The 16,879-nt window shown below is 35.1% G+C and overlaps 1 protein-coding gene across 4 annotated transcripts in view; it reads right to left on the bottom strand.

The window, feature by feature from the left end:
• Positions 1-16,879, bottom strand: part of LOC125243659 (thrombospondin type-1 domain-containing protein 7A) — a 158,119-nt gene that overhangs the window by 9,858 nt on the left and 131,382 nt on the right. For 2 of the 4 annotated variants that reach the window (XR_007179079.1, XM_048153451.1), the window contains exons 15-24: positions 12,875-13,053; positions 10,432-10,437; positions 9,188-9,321; positions 8,944-9,097; positions 8,063-8,204; positions 7,405-7,520; positions 6,145-6,262; positions 4,140-4,285; positions 1,389-1,563; positions 25-198 (exon numbers count right to left, since the gene is read on the bottom strand). Coding sequence is in view for 2 of the 4 variants with exons in the window: in XM_048153451.1 (XP_048009408.1) it covers positions 25-198; positions 1,389-1,563; positions 4,140-4,285; positions 6,145-6,262; positions 7,405-7,520; positions 8,063-8,204; positions 8,944-9,097; positions 9,188-9,321; positions 10,432-10,437; positions 12,875-13,053 (1,344 nt within the window). In the remaining 2 variants the exon portion in view is untranslated. The remainder of the gene's footprint in view (positions 1-24; positions 199-1,388; positions 1,564-4,139; positions 4,286-6,144; positions 6,263-7,404; positions 7,521-8,062; positions 8,205-8,943; positions 9,098-9,187; positions 9,322-10,431; positions 10,438-12,874; positions 13,054-16,879) is intronic. The other 2 variants (XR_007179080.1, XM_048153452.1) reach the window with 1 other exon arrangement.

Below are 16,879 nucleotides of genomic sequence, written 5' to 3'. Positions count from 1 at the left end.
TGAGAGAGGAGGAGCGTGTCTCACTGCTGCAGGGGCGGGACTGCCACTCCTGATCGGGACACTGAGCGATGTTTTCTGGTTCCTGCGCGATGACGGCACGTGAGCGGACCTGCACCGGAGTGAAGTCCAAACGCTGACCCTTCACACACACTCTCTGACACTGGCTCCAGTCGGACCACTCCATCAGGTAACAGTCACCTGAACAGATCAACAGGAGAGTTGTCTACAGTAGCTGTGCACTAACTCAACTCAACCTGATAACAGCCGAAGTGTTGGGGAAGCTGTGAAACTCTGAGTAGACATGCAACAATTCACTAACAATTTAAAGTATTTCAAATATAGCCAATATACACAACCTGTTTAAAGACAGTTAGCTAAATTATAACATTAAAAAACTATATTAAAGCTATTTAAAGGGGTAATATTTTTAGATTACATATTTTAGATTATCTAATTATCAGACTGTATAGATTTAAAACATATTCATGTGGCACAAAAACAATGAAGATCTCAAATAGGGTGTCAGCATCAAACCTAAACCAAAACTTTTATATTACATCGAATAAAACAAACAAACAAACAAACAAAAACACCCAAATTACATAACTACACTGAAAGCAGTGACAAACAGCAATACTGCTGTGTAACTAAATATTTATAAGAATTTCTATTTTTTTAAGGAATTTATTGAATTTATTTATTTTTTAATCAGTCATTTTAAACTAACTGAGGCAGGGTTTGCATATTTATGCAATAATTTTTAATGCAAATATTGAAAATAATTTAATATTCATTTTGATAAAATAACATAAAATAAAAGAAAGTTAATAGAGAGGTTTTAACATCATATCAGTATGTGTAAATGGAGATTAGGGCTGGACATACAGGTAAAAAAATGAAATAATATATTTTTTAGTTGTTTATGTTCTCTCTCTCTCTCTCTCTATATATATATATATATATATATATAATATTAATACACATTTATATAGATTTTGTAATATATAAATTACTACAAATATTTATTGAACATGTTCTGATTTAAATATTTATATAACATTTATTTATATATTATATACTAAAATTATTTGCTAATATTTAACACAATATTTCTATAATATTTGTGTGTATTTATATATATATATATATATATATATATATATATATATATATATATATATATATATATATAGTCAATTATAATATGGCTTAAAAGGGTGATTTTCAAATCTCAATGCCATTTGCCATTTAAAATCAGAATGAATGTTTGGCTTGCAGGTTTGTTTTAATCACAGTATTTTTTTTTTTTAATATTTTGTCCCAATAACAGTTTGCATGCAATGACAACACTCATATATCAACAGTCCTGTGTGAATTTAGTCTGATACCAGGGCAGGGTAAGGTGCAGGTCTCCTCCAGAACAATTTTCTTATCTCCGTCAACGGCCTGCTCCAATCCAGCACAGAGATCTTCCTCTACAATGCTGCTCTTCCCATCACTGGAGCCGTCTGATACAAAGCACGACAGGTTCCGGAAACGTAGGCCCACCCCGCACACCACCTCCTACAACACACATACACACACAGAGGTTTGAGATGTGAGCGCTGAGCAGTCATAAACACTTCCTAAATCCAAAGATCAAAAGGCGGATTGAAATGGAGGAGGATCAGAGAGAATAACAGAAGAGAAGATGACGGTTGACGGCGAGATTGGAAAACAAGGTGCTGGAAGAGCGAGTTCCAGTGAGGGTCATTAATGTATTCAGAGTGCGTGCCATTGGTCGATTGAAGTGTTTAGCTTCAACTATTGCTCCATTGTACAATACAGTTCAATAAACACTAAATTGTTTGAATTTCATGAGTCACAATGGAGCTCAGCAGAAAAAAAAGAACAAAGAGAAACAGATTATAAACTAGATTTTTTTCCACAAGCTTATTGTACACATTTGAGAATGCTGTGAGGTATGGAAGCTTGTTTCCGCCACTAAATAAAAAAATAAAAAAAGGTAATTGCAACTTTTTAATTACACAATTGTAAGTTATAAAGTCAGAACTGCAAGACTTTTTTCTCAGAATTGTGAATTTATAACATGCAATTGTGAATTGTGAGATATAAACTCGCAATTCTGAGAAAAAACATTATTCTTTATTTCCCTCACAACTGGACGTAACACGTGATTGTGAGTTTATATCTCACAATTCTGACTTTATATCACGCAATTCTGGCTTTATAACTCACAATTCTGACTTTTTTCTCAGAATTATGAGTTTATTTTTCGCAATTCTGAGTTTATATCATGTAATTCTGATTTTATATCTCACAATTCTGAGCTTATATCTTGCAATTCTGATAATTAATAAAAGTCAGAATTGTGAGATATAAAGTCACAATTACCTTTTTTAGTTTTTATTTCATGGCAGAAACAAGCTTACATAGTGAGGGATAAACACTACCATTCAAAAGTAAAAAAACTAAAAAACGTATTCAACGATGCATTAAATTGTGCAAAAGGACACTATTTATAATGTTATGAAAGATTTTTATTTCAAATAAATGTTGTTCTGTTGAACTGTCTATTCAAAGATTCCTGAAAAAAGTATCATGCTTTCCAAAAAGATTAAGCAACATTGATAATAATAATACTTGTTTCTTAAAGGTGCCCTAGAACGTTTTTTCACAAGATGTAATATAAGTCTAAGGTGTCCCCTGAATGTGTCTGTGAAGTTTCAGCTCAAAATACCCCATAGATTTTTTTTAATTCATTTTTTTAACTGCCTATTTTGGGACATCATTAAATATGCGCCGATTCAGGCTGCGCCGCCCCTTTAAATCCTTGCGCTCCCTGCCCTCCCGAGCTCTCGACTATAAAACAGAGCATAAACAAAGTTCACACAGCTAATATAACCCTCAAATGGATCTTTACAAAATGTTCGTCATGCATGCTTCGGATCATGTGAGTATGGTATTTATTTGGATGTTTACATTTGATTCTGAATGAGTTTGATAGTGCTCCGTGGCTAAAGCTAACATTACACACTATTGGAGAGATTTATAAAGAATGAATTTGTGTTTATGAATTATACAGACTGCAAGTGTTTAAAAATTAAAATAGCGACGGCTCTTGTCTCCGTGAATACGGTAAGAAACGATGGTAACTTTAACCACATTTAACAGTACATTAGCAACATGCTAACGAAACATTTAGAAAGACAATTTACAAATATCACTAAAAATATCATGATATCATGGATCATGTCAGTTATTATTGCTCCATCTGCCATTTTTCGCTATTGTTCTTGCTTGCTTACCTAGTCTGATGATTCAGCTGTGCACAGATCCAGACGTTAATACTGCCTGCCCTTGTCTAATGGCTTGAACATGAGCTGGCATATGCAAATATTGGGGGCGTACATATTAATGATCCCGACTGTTACGTAACAGTCTGTGTTATGTTGAGATTCGTCTGTTCCTCAGAGGTCTTTTAAACAAATGAGATTTACATAAGAAGGTGGAAACAATGGTGTTTGAGACTCAGTGTATGTCATTTCCATGTACTGAACTCTTGTTATTTGACTATGCCGAGGTAAATTCAATTTTAAATTCTATGGCACCTTTAAGCAACAAATCAGCATATTAGAATGATTTCTAAAGGATCATGTAATCAAAATGCAGCTTTTCCATCACAAAAATATACCTAAATAAATTCAAATAGAAAAATAGTTTGTTAAATTGTTTTGAAAGTAAATAAATACAATGAAATGTAGTCTTGCTGAGCATAAATAAATTCTTTCAAAAACATGAAAAAATCCAACCGACACGGTAGAGTACGTACAGTCTATTTAATTGACTGTACTGTTGTATACCTCAGTGTGGATAGTTTCACATGTCTTTTGAAAACATTTGCAGTGACAAAAACTATGTAAAACATGGATTGTGAAAAATAAACTTGACCTTGAACCTTCAAAAGTCTGAGTTCACCAAACTTGAGCAGAAAGACTTCTTTGAATGTACTTGGGATTCTGTGAAAAAGTTTCTTCTTGCAGTGCTTAAGTTCAAGTTTGATGAACTCTGATCTGTGAATTTACATTCAGCCATTTGATCAATAAGAGAATGCAATATAAAAAGATGAAACGAGAGACCTCAACACGGCACTCGGACCACGGGCCGTACTGCCATCTGTAGCAGGGTCGCACAGGACACGGTTTCCACTGCTCCATCTGAGACGGACAAGGCCTGCCGTCCCCTTGAGACGCCTGAACCACCGTCCGTCTCCGCCACATCTTCCCTGAAGAATTAAGACACGCGACAGAGAAATGAGTTTAAGCTTCGGTTCCACAGAGAACAAGACCATTTAAAGGAATAGTTCACCCCAAAAATGACTGTTCTGTATTAGAGTAAAAAATGGTAATGGGGTTGTATTTAGAATGTATTATCAATACTTCATATTTATATATTATGCAATGCATTTAGAAGAGATTTTTTACTTATACTACTGTGCAAAGGTTTAGGGTCAGTAAAAGTCTCTTATGCACACCAAAGCTAATTAGCAATGTGAAATATTATTGCAATTTTAAAATAACTGTTTTCGATTGCAATACATTCTAAAATGTAATATATTCCTGTGATCAAAGCTGAATTTTCAGCAACATTAGTCCAGTGTTCAGTGTCACATGATCCTTCAGAAATCATTCTAATACGCTGATTTGATGCCATTATTAATGTTGAAAATAGTTGTGCTGCTTCATATATTTGTGGGAATCATGATTATTTCAGGATCCTTTGATAAATTGAAAGTTCAAAAGAACAGTGTTAACTGTCACATTTGATCAATTTAATGCATCCTTATGAGAATGAAAATTAAGTAAAAAAAACTTTGATTTTGGAGTGAAATATGACCTCAACCTGTTTTTGACAGATTTCATGAGCTGCCCGCATACACACATCTCTACACACACGCACTCATCTTTCAGTTTCCAGCTCAAGACACGGCTGTCTCAGATAACTCGCTAGCTCATCCCACACGTGTTTAGCATAAAACTGCACACAATGCGCCGCCTTCTCTCTCGCTCTTCTATTTCTACCTTATCTTGGAAGTGTTTGGCAGGCCGACTGTCATTTTCTATCGAGAGCTGCTTCCATCTTTTTTTTTCAGTTTAACAGTCCATCATTTCATCTCGTATTTCAGAGTTATAGCTCTCTTCTCCTATGCTATCTTTTTGTTCTCTCTTTGCATGCACAATTTTCCAGCCTACATGTATACCAAGTCACAAACAGTTAAGCATGACACTAGCAATGCCAAGATCACTGAGTTTGAAAGTTGCATTTCAGTCAGGAAATTTGATTGGAGCTTTTTATTTTCACGTGTTTCCCAATTTAGTGTGCAATATGTATATCACTGGGCTGAGATTAATATATTGTTAATTGTCACTATTATTAATATTAGTAAAAAAGTTAGGGGTCAGTAAGATTTTTTATTATTACAAATTAAACTACAAACAGTAGTACAAAAGTGACAGTAACAACATTTAGAATGTTACTAAACATTATAGGGTATAAAAAGTTCTATAAAGTTCTTTTGAAGAGTCCTTAAAATAAATGTATCATGGTTTCTTAATGTTTCTTAAGCAGCAAATCAACATATTAGAATGATTTCTGAAGGATCATGTGACACTGAAGAAATTCAGCTTTGCCATCACAAGAATAAATTAGTTTAAAAATATATTAAAATATACAGTCAAACCAAACTGTATTCAGACACCTTGAACATTTAATTCATTATTACAGTTTATGTTTAAAAAAATGTAATAAAATATGGCAAGATCTCAGAGTTAAACTGTGTCAGAAAAAAATAATCTTAATTATGTCAGATAACACTTAAGCAAAACATGGTCGGGTCAAAGTGTCTGAATAATTTTTGGTTCCAAATTTTTATCAATTTTACTGGTAGTCCACTGTATGAAGAATTTTTGGGTATAATATGTCAGTTTACTTTATTTTGCTATCCTCACTTACATACATGAACTATAGTGTTCTGCACCTACTAGTAAAAATATATCAAAAACGTCTGAATAATTTTTGGTTTGAGTGTAGATGTGGGTATGCGGGCAGCAAAGAGGCATGCATTTGTCTATTCTTTGGCTTTACCTTCAAGGCCACAGGTCTGGGAGCAGTCTGACCATGCTGACCAATCAGAGAGCTGGCAGTTGATTGGACACTCCACTGTGCAGGAAGCATTCATCTGCCATTTCTTCTCTAAGCGCAGCTGTGCAAGGAAATAAGACACATTGTTTCCTTTAGCATTCATGAAAAAAGCATCTGAGAAGCAGAAATGCACATATATGCTCTCTGTTTAATCACATTTCTGTTTAGTAGAAACAACTGAGATATTAAAAAAGTCCAAGATCTCATTTCTTTCTTTCTTTTTTTTTTTAATTATGGGTAGTTTTGTTTTACACTTGAAAGATTTTTAACTCTGATACAAAGTGGGCTGGTTGAAAACTGGGTTACAGGGTTAATATGCTGTGCATATGACTTCTCGCCCACAGGGTCCAATTAAAGTGACCAGAGCTGACAGATTTTAACTGATCTTTTGCCATCTCTTTTCACATTAACCTACAATTTAAAATGGCACAAAGTAACCTTGTTTCCTTTCCATTAGCTCATCACAACATATTCTATAAGGGTAGATTTAGGGACTGTCTAATTTTTTTTAATTTTATTTCTCATGTTTTAGTGACATAAATTTGAGTAGTACACTACCATTCAAAAGTTTGGGGTCTTGTATTTTGAAAGAAATTAATACTTTTCTTTAGCAAGGATGCATTAAATTCATAAAAAAGTGACAGTGAAGACATTTGTAATGTTACAAAACATTTCTCTGTTCCCACAACAAGCAGCACAACTATTTCAACACTGATAAGAAATGTTTCTTGAGCAGAAAATCAGTATGATTTCTGAAGAATCATGTGACACTGAAGCCTGGAGTAATTATGCTGAAAATTCATAACAGGAATAAATTACATAACATATTTAAAAAATATATTAAAATGGAAAACAATAAATGCAACCTTTGTGAGATACTTCAAAAAAATCTTAGTGACCCCAAACTTTTGCATGGTAGTATATACAGTACACACACACACACACACACACACACACACACATTACATATATCATTCAAATAGAACCAACAGTGATCATATCATTGTAATATTGCCAGTACTGTGTAACTTTGTGCATTTATTACTGTGCACTTAAAATTAGACACACTTTTAGTGTCATGAAAATTTTCACAGAATCAACGCCTAAAACCCAACACTATTTTCTTCTCGAAAAGCAGCTCTAGTTACATTTCTAGGCCCAAATATACAACAGTTTCAAGAGTCTGTAAATAAACGCACAAACCTCTTTGCAGTACTTCAGGTCAACTGATTTGCCGTCGCTTCTAACGCAGTCCAGCATCCTCGTCTTGAGACCGATTCCACACACAGCGTTGGCACTTAATTGGCATGTGCTCCAGTCTAAGTGAACACACACAGATATCACCCTGCGGGTTCTCATTAAACTACACGTCTAGGTCAGAGGTTGCGTGCGTCCTCCAGAGCGGATGGTTTGAGGACACAGTTTCAGCTCCATAAACTGACACTACCGCAGCGCTTTACTTTGACGCTCTTGGAGGGGAATCGTGAATGAAGTCTGAGCAGATGGAGGAAGTAGTTCCAGTAATGATCCAAACTCTTGAATGCCTCATTCATGTAACTCAAATCAATACAAGAAAAGTGCTTTGTGGGTAATGCCCAGATTAGAGGGACTCAAAAACTGCATGCGGCCACAGCGCAGGACAAAATGTTGAAAAAATTCAACAAGAAATGGCATTCGCAACCAATTTTACTGCAGTACTGTTATGCACTTTAGAGAAAAATATAGGGTTTATCCATTGTGTATTTAATGAATCATCAATGTCACAATGACTTTAGAAAGAACACCATTTGGCAAACCAAAGTGATTTTTTACCATCATGCAGCACTAATTTGGAAAGCTGTTTGCAATTTGGTATACTCACCGGTGATGTTGTAACTGTAGTGAAAGCAGTTGCGGTTCAGGAGGCAGGGCTCAGTCTGCATGCTAACCGGACAGTCATCTCCTTCTTTAGGCAGACGCAGCGCAAACGCCGTCCTCTCCCGATCTCCTCTTCCAGTACACGGCTTTAAGAGGACGATAAAACATGGTCGTCTTTTACACACTGCAGTTCATTCACTTTAGTGAGCTCATAATTCTCTCATATTTCTCCTCAAGCTGTTCATTTATTGTCTAACAAGTGCATCATAATGACCTGCTTTGATTTTATATGCCACAATTTACGCCTCAGTGCCTGTTGGCTCTCACTGAGGTCATATAATCCGAGGATAAAATGATGTCCCTGTTGGAGTAACCCCAAAATGGCATTGCTCAGATATTTCTTAGGAGATTGAAGTGATTTCTCAGTTATTAAGGCATGAACCTAGACCTATGTCTCAGATGCTTAGGATAATTAAAATGGACACAAATGAGTCAGCTGTTGTCATTAGTGGTGTTATTGTTATATAAATTAAAACTATTAAATAGTGTTGTCAAAAGTACTGACTTCGGTACCAAGTCGGTACTGAAATTTTAAAAATGTGACGCTTTGAGCGCTGTTGAACGGAGTTTGTAAACACCCCTGATTGGCTATTGTGTTCACGCACTCAACAGATATGTCTGTGATTGGCTTTGAGACATATCTTTTGAGACTCTGAGACATTGCTGACTGAGATCTCTAAAAAACATGACAATACTAGGGTGTTTTTAGAGAAACATCTGAAAAGAAGGAGACTTGAGCAAAGAATCTTTTTCCTTTCACTACAGCAATCAAATCAGTGCCTTTATGCAACCCTTAGGTTTAAATGGATTAGCGATAATCCTGACCAGGTCACACGGGGTCCAGGGACTCCAGTCCGAAAGCACACAGTCCTCCGGGCAAGGCAGTCGGCTCTCCCTCGTGCCCTGTGGCATATCCTCTGGATCACACAGATAGTCTTCCACCGCGTCAGTGGGACCATCCACTGTGTTCAACATACACCTGCAGGACCATCAAAGAAGAGCACAGTACGATGTCAGGGTATTGTGGATGGAGTAACAGTACAATAATTATGAGGAAAAGGCATCTCACCTGACTCTTCTTGTCTGCACGCCCTCGCCACAGTTCTCCTTCAGATCCACGTTACTTACTTTCCACACGCTCCAGGGTTCAGCTACCCAAATATACTGACTGCAGTCACTGACGCATGGGACCACCTCATAGACCTGAAACATGAGCCCACCAACCACTCGTAACAGCATCAATACTACTAAACTAATCATACACATCCAACTATTCTATCTAAGGTAGATAACACCAGGAATTTTTCACAAAAAGGATTACAAAATCTGATCAGAGTGAAAAAGAAATGAACAGTGCAAGGTCAAACTAAATATTACCTGAGCCATTTTATTTTATTTTCAGTTTAAAGCCCTGATTTCTGTGATTTAAATTAATAAAAAAAATAAAATAATACACATTAAAGAAAAACAAAAAAACAAAACAAAAATAAATACATTTAAATTAATTTACATAATAAATAAAAATCAGAATATTAATTCAACAGATTGTAATATATAATAGGGATGCACCAATATGAAAATTTCAACCGATACTGATAACCGATAATTCTTTATATTTGAAAGCCAATAACCAATATATTGGCTGATAAATCTAAATCAAAATTTTTTATAATTTTTTGAGAGACTTATTACAAAAACAAAAGTCTCACCATTAAAAGCCATGTCCCCAGCACACAATTATAATGTTCTCATTATAATATTAACGCTGTACATTGTGCTTAACTGTATTTTCCTTTTTGAAATGATTTCAATCATATTGCAAGCAATTCAAAACCATCATTGCGATCAGTGCGCATCTGAAGTGTCTCAGCTGAAGGAAATAATCCATATCGGATTTAATATATCGGCCACATTTTCTCATTGGGCCGAAAACGCTAACAATAAAATTGAACATATATTGGCTGATACCGATATGATGGCCGATATATCATGCATTCCAAATAAATAAATACATATTAAAGAAATCAACATTAAATACATAAAATAAATTAATTTAAATAAAGAAATACACAAATAACCCACCAGAATATTAATTCATCAGATTATGTCAAAATAATAATATTGATTTGAGTGTGTCAGTTATATCTCTATGGTGAACATCTGTAATTTTTTAAAAATAGCAATATGACACCAAAGTGAACCCTTTTCAAAGAAAAACACAACAACATAAAATCCATAAGAGAATTTTAAATCAACTCTGGAATGTGAAATCTAAAAAAAGAAGTTCCAATTAAGAGAAGAAAGTGTTTTTACCTGTGCCTGGGGCCGAGCAGCATTATTGGAGAGTTAGAGAAAAATGTCATTAGAACATCTGCATCTAGAGACCAAAGTACCATAAAACACCATGTTCAGTTAAGAATGGTCCTTATTAATCATTCTTTTTAAGAAACAGCATTGCTTAAACACAACATGAAATACAGTTTGCAAGACCAAGAAAATAAATAGGTTCAATTTTGATTTCACATTGACAAAGTATACATAGAAGACTGTGTCATTTCTTGCTCCTGTCTTGTTTAAATTTGCCAAAATGTAAAACGACATGAACTCTAACCACCCTGATAATATTTTAATTAATAAAAGGAGAGTATTTAATCTCAATAAATTAAACAAAATCCAAGAACATTTATTTGTCAGGAGCAGAGATGTGTTGATGTGGTGTGATTTATTTCTAGCAAATCTCAGCAAAGAAAATAGAGATGAAAAGCAAGTATTTCTGAATAATTTGAGATTCACTAGTCAACCTATTTTTGGATCTTAAGCATTTGATTTTTAGTGTATAACTGAGCCAAAAATTCTAGAAGTTAAGGGGAACTTTTGAACTATGCTCCAAAGCATAATGAACTGCCTATGGCAGTATTTTAAGATATCATGTGTGCTCCTATGCCTTAAGGAATGACTAATCAGCTGAAGATACCTTCTTTGGGACAAATTGTAAGGTAGAACTTCATGTGTCCTTTTACAATGTCATAATGCATTGCAATACACTCTCCATCAAGCAACATCCATCCAAAATGGGAGAGAAGGCAAGATAAATTATTTTAAGTATACTTATAATTTATTTAACATAAAAAAGTAGCAATAAAATAGTTTAATCTGAATAAAAAATGCACTACTGAACATAATATTTGCATGTGTAGAGTATTGCTTTATGTTAGCAGCATACGAACACCAAATTCTATTGTAATTGGAGCAGTGTTGGGGATAACGCATTGCAAGTAATGTGAGTTATATGTAATCAGATTACTTTTTTCGGTAACACTTTATTTTAATGTGTCCTTGTTACACGTTACATGTATTTACTATAGTAATAACCATAAATTAGGCATAATTACATGCAACTAACCCTAAACCAATCCTACCCTAAGTACAGTACGTATAATTACACAGTAATAGGAACACATTAAAATAAAGTGTAACCATGTTTTCAAGTAACCAGTAAAGTAACATATTACTTCTAAATTTACAACAAAACATCTTATTTATTTTTCCAAAAAAGCAACACAAGTTTTGATGTTTTCACATTTATTGACTGATACCTCACCATCTCAAAAAATTCAACGTTTTTTTTTTTTTTTTTTTTTGTTATTAAAAAACAAACAAGCTATCCCAGCCCAGGTAAAAAGTAACGCATTACTTTCCATAAAAAGTAACACATTTAATTACTTTTTTAGGGAGTAACGCAATATTGTAAAGGCCTGTTCACACCGGGACGAATATTGCGCATGATTTTCGCCGACGTTTAGCGCCTCGTGACTAAACAATGGGCGCCAATGTGAGTGTGCACACCGACGCGAAAAACGCAAGGCGTAAAAGCGTCATTTTTTAAAAAACGCCTCGGGTTCGTTTTTTTGGTTTGACGCGCCGTGTTAAAAACTGGCCGACCAATGAGATGATGCATTTGTTCACGTGCCTGGAGCTGCTGAAGTTACAGTAAAACACGACTTGGTGGCACTCAAGCACAAAACAGTCTTGCCAAGCACACAAGACGACGAAGAGAAAGTAAGTAGACGAGGAAGACCCCTACAAACTATGGGTGCTCTGCCAGTTCTTGGCCATACCAATAGATGTGTATTATTTCTGTATTTTTGCTGTTTTTTTTCTTTTACATTCAAGAAATATAGTTGAGAATGTCTATTTCATAAATGTTTATTTGCACTACTGTTTCTGACTACCATCTCTCATATATGCCATTTAATATCTGCATTTTTATCTTCTTTAACATTACTAATATCATATGTTTATTTGCACTACCGTTTCTGACTACCATCTCTCATATATATGCCATTTAATATCTGCATTTTTATCTTCTTTAACTTTATTAATATCATAAATATGTTTATTTGCACTACCGTTAAGCACAAGCGCCACATACTGTCCGGGAGTGAATTTGCACGTTCACTCTGCGCATCGCCAGTGAAAATCGCTTGGGTGTGAACACAAAAAACGTCTAGAAAAACACTGGCGATAAACGCGTGCGATATTCGTCCCGGTGTGTACAGGGCTTAAGGCTTTACTTTTAAAAGTAACTTTCCCTGACACTAATTGCGAGATTGTAATGCGTAAATGTAATTGTATTGCACTATTTGTACTGTATGTTTTACTTCAATTAGTATGTTGCCTACTGTAAAACAACGTGCTTTAACATCTAATATACTTATAGTCCTTTCCTCCATGCAAATGGTAGGGTGACGTTTACCTGGTTAAGGTGGTCCAGTTTTGGGCAGGGTCTTCCTCCATTGTAAGGCTTTTCTCTGAGCCATTTTGAGCGAACTTTGACCCCACTGCCACAGGATTTGCTGCAGCGCGACCAGTTGGACCATTCACTGAGTTTACAATCAGAAGGGCAAGGGACGATGCAGGCCTCCTCGATATACCCTGAAAAAAAGAGCACGCATGCTCAAAATTTACAGCATATCAAAATATGCACATACAAACAAATTACATGTGATTCAGATTGTCTCTTCCAGTTTTCCTTCCCAACTAATGATGACTATAAATAAGCATCCAGCAAGCATGTAAAACAAACTACCATCAGATGCTGGTTTAAACTGGATTTTCCTGCAGGGTAATAACAAATCTCAAGTCTTACTGATTAAACAGGCCGTTTTGAAGTGGTTTAAATCTTGATTAAAATTGAAAAGCAAGCTTGTACCTTGCAGAGAACATCATGAGGTGCATAAAAAGTGTAAAAGCAATTGGTATAAATAGGCATGTTTTGAGATGCAGTACTTTTGTGGAGAGTTGGCTGCAGGGTCAGGGAATGTGATATGCTTTAACAGATAATGCTGAATTTTATTACTGCTGTTTACTCAAGCCGTGTGTACTGCCTACTCTTTTGGCTCGAGAGGATCAGCCTTTTCCAAGTACATACTGCTGGCCCAACACACACACATTATGTTGTCCCTGAACACCATATCCTTCACAGCAGCCTTTCAAGAGCAGCCAACACTTGGCTAAGAACAAGTCAAATGCAGAAATTGCTGCTTCCAAAATATTGTGGTAAATAATACATTAAAAAATGGATGGTTCTGGTGCTGGAAGCTGATTGGTCAGCATTCCAGGCATTCACAAACACATGATTAAAACAGCTATGATGTCAAACATATGTTCACCATATCACTGCACAACACCCACTGAGATTATTAACCTCAGCTCACAACATGTACTGAATCTTTAAGCGGAGGGTTTTTAATTAATACACTTCTAATGCTGCAATGAACATTTGTTTCCTTAATATTTAAATTATAAACTAGTCATGCTGTGTATCTTGCTGTATTGTGAACAGTCATGGATGAAGGTTTTGCAAGCAGCGTATTGCCTTCATATGCATGCACACACAGTATACAATATTGTTTTTTATTGTTTTTGCAGCAAATAGGACATTTTGTCACTTGCAACCTATCACATTTTGCTCCTCAGGTGTTGATAGTGGTGTGTTAACACTGAAAATCCTTAACACTCTTTGTTTTGATACGAAAACTAAAGAAAAACTTGGACAGGGGTCAAGCTGATGGTTTTCAACCTTATATTTGTTTCCTAAAGCAAGCAACTGGCCAGTTTTATTTGTTTTATTCCTTGCCAAAACCAATTATTACAAGCATTTGGCACTTGGTGAGTGTTAATTTTGGACTCAGCATGAAATTGTGTGCAACTACGGTGCTAATGACGGAATCAGTAGAATGCGTCAGAACAATTTAATGAGGACACTCAATGTTATAAATGAATCTCACAAAATATTCATCCTGAAATCAAATGGAAAAAAATAAAAAAATAAATTATATATATATATATATTTCTTTTTTGTCTATAGAAAACACATTATATACTAGACAATATTATACAATTATAATAAAAATTATTATAAAATTACATACAGTATATAAAACATATTTGTTTTTCATACTGGAACCAGCCTTCGTGACATTGTCAAGAATATCTAAAAAATAAAAGTACATTTTCATTTTGTTTGAATAAAATTGTTCAAAAATAGTAACAAAACATATTTAATATTAAATATTTAGGTCACACTTTAGTTTAGGGTCCAGTTCTCACTATTAAAGCTGCAGTCCGTTTTGCCTCTTTGGTGCCATCTCTGTTCGCCATTACAGTTATTTGCAGAATTATCATCTTTACGTGGGTTGTGCTTTGACACAGCTCCTCAGCGTGGATGAATCTAATGTTCTGAGGAGAATATGTGGCTGTCAGTCCCCGCACCGGTGGATACTGTACGTCACAATCATAGATTGTAGTCTTGGAAGTATGACCAAAGTAAGAATTTTGTCACCTGAACAAGTTACAAATCTTTCACTTTTGTTCTGACCTACTGAGGAAAAAAAAGCATTACAATAAATCGCACTACCAATGGTGATTAAATCTAACAATCGCTTAACTCATATTTGCTCAAATTTCCAGTGGAAACCTACCAGTACCACTTAAATTAGAACACATTGTGAATTGAACTAAGGTAAGGAGATAGTTTTGAACACTGGCTGGTTATGTACTTGCTCAAAAAGTTGATTTTGGATCATTTTGAACTAGGACTGTCACGATATTAGATTTTTCACACCACGGTTATTGTGGCCAAAAAATATCACGATATCGATATATAGCGATATTTATAGAATCCTTGGGGGATTCTATAAATTTTGACATTTTTTAAAGTCAAATTTAAGGCTTTTTAAGACCTGAAGAAATAAAAATGTATACTAGCATAGTAGCCTATACATTATGACTGTTACCAATCAAATTAAATCATTATCAACAAAATCCATCTTTGCAATACAGAGGTGACACAGAATGAGAAGTGGCATTAATATATTTACACAGCATTTACAATTTGTCTACATAAATTGAATTCAACATTATATATTTAAATAAATTTTTCTAATTTTAACTTTTTAATTAAAATGTACCTTAAATATGAAACTAAACTAAATTGCCAGTAGGTGGCAGCAAGTCACTGTCTTAATCAGTGAGTGAGTCAAACGGTTTGTTCAAATGACTCATTCATTCAGGAACGAAGCTCGGTTTCCTTCGTTCTAAACACGGATTCAGTCAGAATAACAAAAACATTTCTGTTGCACGGAGACTCTGCTGTTCATCATTTTGAAATAAAGGAAAAAAAAAACAATATTAACAATACTGTGTCTAAAATGTAACTCACATTCATTTAACAATAAGTACATTACATTTGTGCTGATTTGGGGGAAACGGCACTCTTGCTCGTGTGATATTGTAATGTAACTACATCTTATAATATGATAAAATGACAAAAAAATTGTGGGGGCAAAAAAATGCCCGTGTAACGTATCTTGAATTTTGAGGGCATATAACGTTAACTGCATGCATAACTACATCACGCTGAATAAGACGAGTAAAGAAAACGCGGTAGGCTTATTAAAGGAATCGCCCTTTATTTAAATATATGAACACAGAAAATTGCTGTTAACAGGTAAATATAACATCTCCCATTCCATGACTAGTAAAATAATCACAACTTACTCTCCGTAAAATGGCGTAATCTGCAGGGTGATGGACACGGAGGTGGGTAAAAAGGTTGGTGGTGTTGCCACCCTTCGCGCTGACTGTAGCTAGGCAAATCCTGCAGATTGGGCTGTCTAAGGAGCCGAAAAACTCCCATACTGTCGAGCTTATTTACTTTTTTTGGGTGTGGACCATAGAGTCTCCCACTCGGAATAGAGTGCCCCAGGGATGACGCGTTTTTGTAGGCAAAACCCGGAAGCGAGTTAGCATTTTAGGACTTCCGGTTCCAACGCCGTAAAGTCTATGGGTTTTTTGAATGGGTTTTTGCTAAATCGCCTGAAATAAGGTCTGTGGTTAACAAAGCCTCTAAATACTTTTACGTTTTGATCTATGACATAAAACACACCAGTTATAACCCACTTGTGATTTTTTAAACTTTTACTGTGTCTTAAAATCGGCGGTTGCTAACAAATTGCTAAAAGGGACTACTTCCTTTAGCAGGGACTTTAGACGTCATCATTAAAAACGGGACATTTGGACAGCATTTCTCATGAAAAAGTGGAAAAGTATTCATAACCGCACATATCATAATCAACAAGCATGTTTTTAAATAAAGTTGTTTTTTAAATACAGTTTGAGGAAGCTTGGCGGTGACGTTGATCCGCGACCATGGTGTGCTGTAGTCCGTTTATAGCCTACTGTTAGCCTTTTATATCTG

The sequence above is a fragment of the Megalobrama amblycephala genome, linkage group LG13 (genome assembly GCF_018812025.1).
Source record: "Megalobrama amblycephala isolate DHTTF-2021 linkage group LG13, ASM1881202v1, whole genome shotgun sequence".
In the NCBI taxonomy this organism is placed as follows: Eukaryota; Metazoa; Chordata; class Actinopteri; order Cypriniformes; family Xenocyprididae; genus Megalobrama; species Megalobrama amblycephala.
The sequence above is the reverse complement of the archived record's forward strand: the minus strand, read 5'-3'. Positions and strand labels throughout refer to the sequence as shown.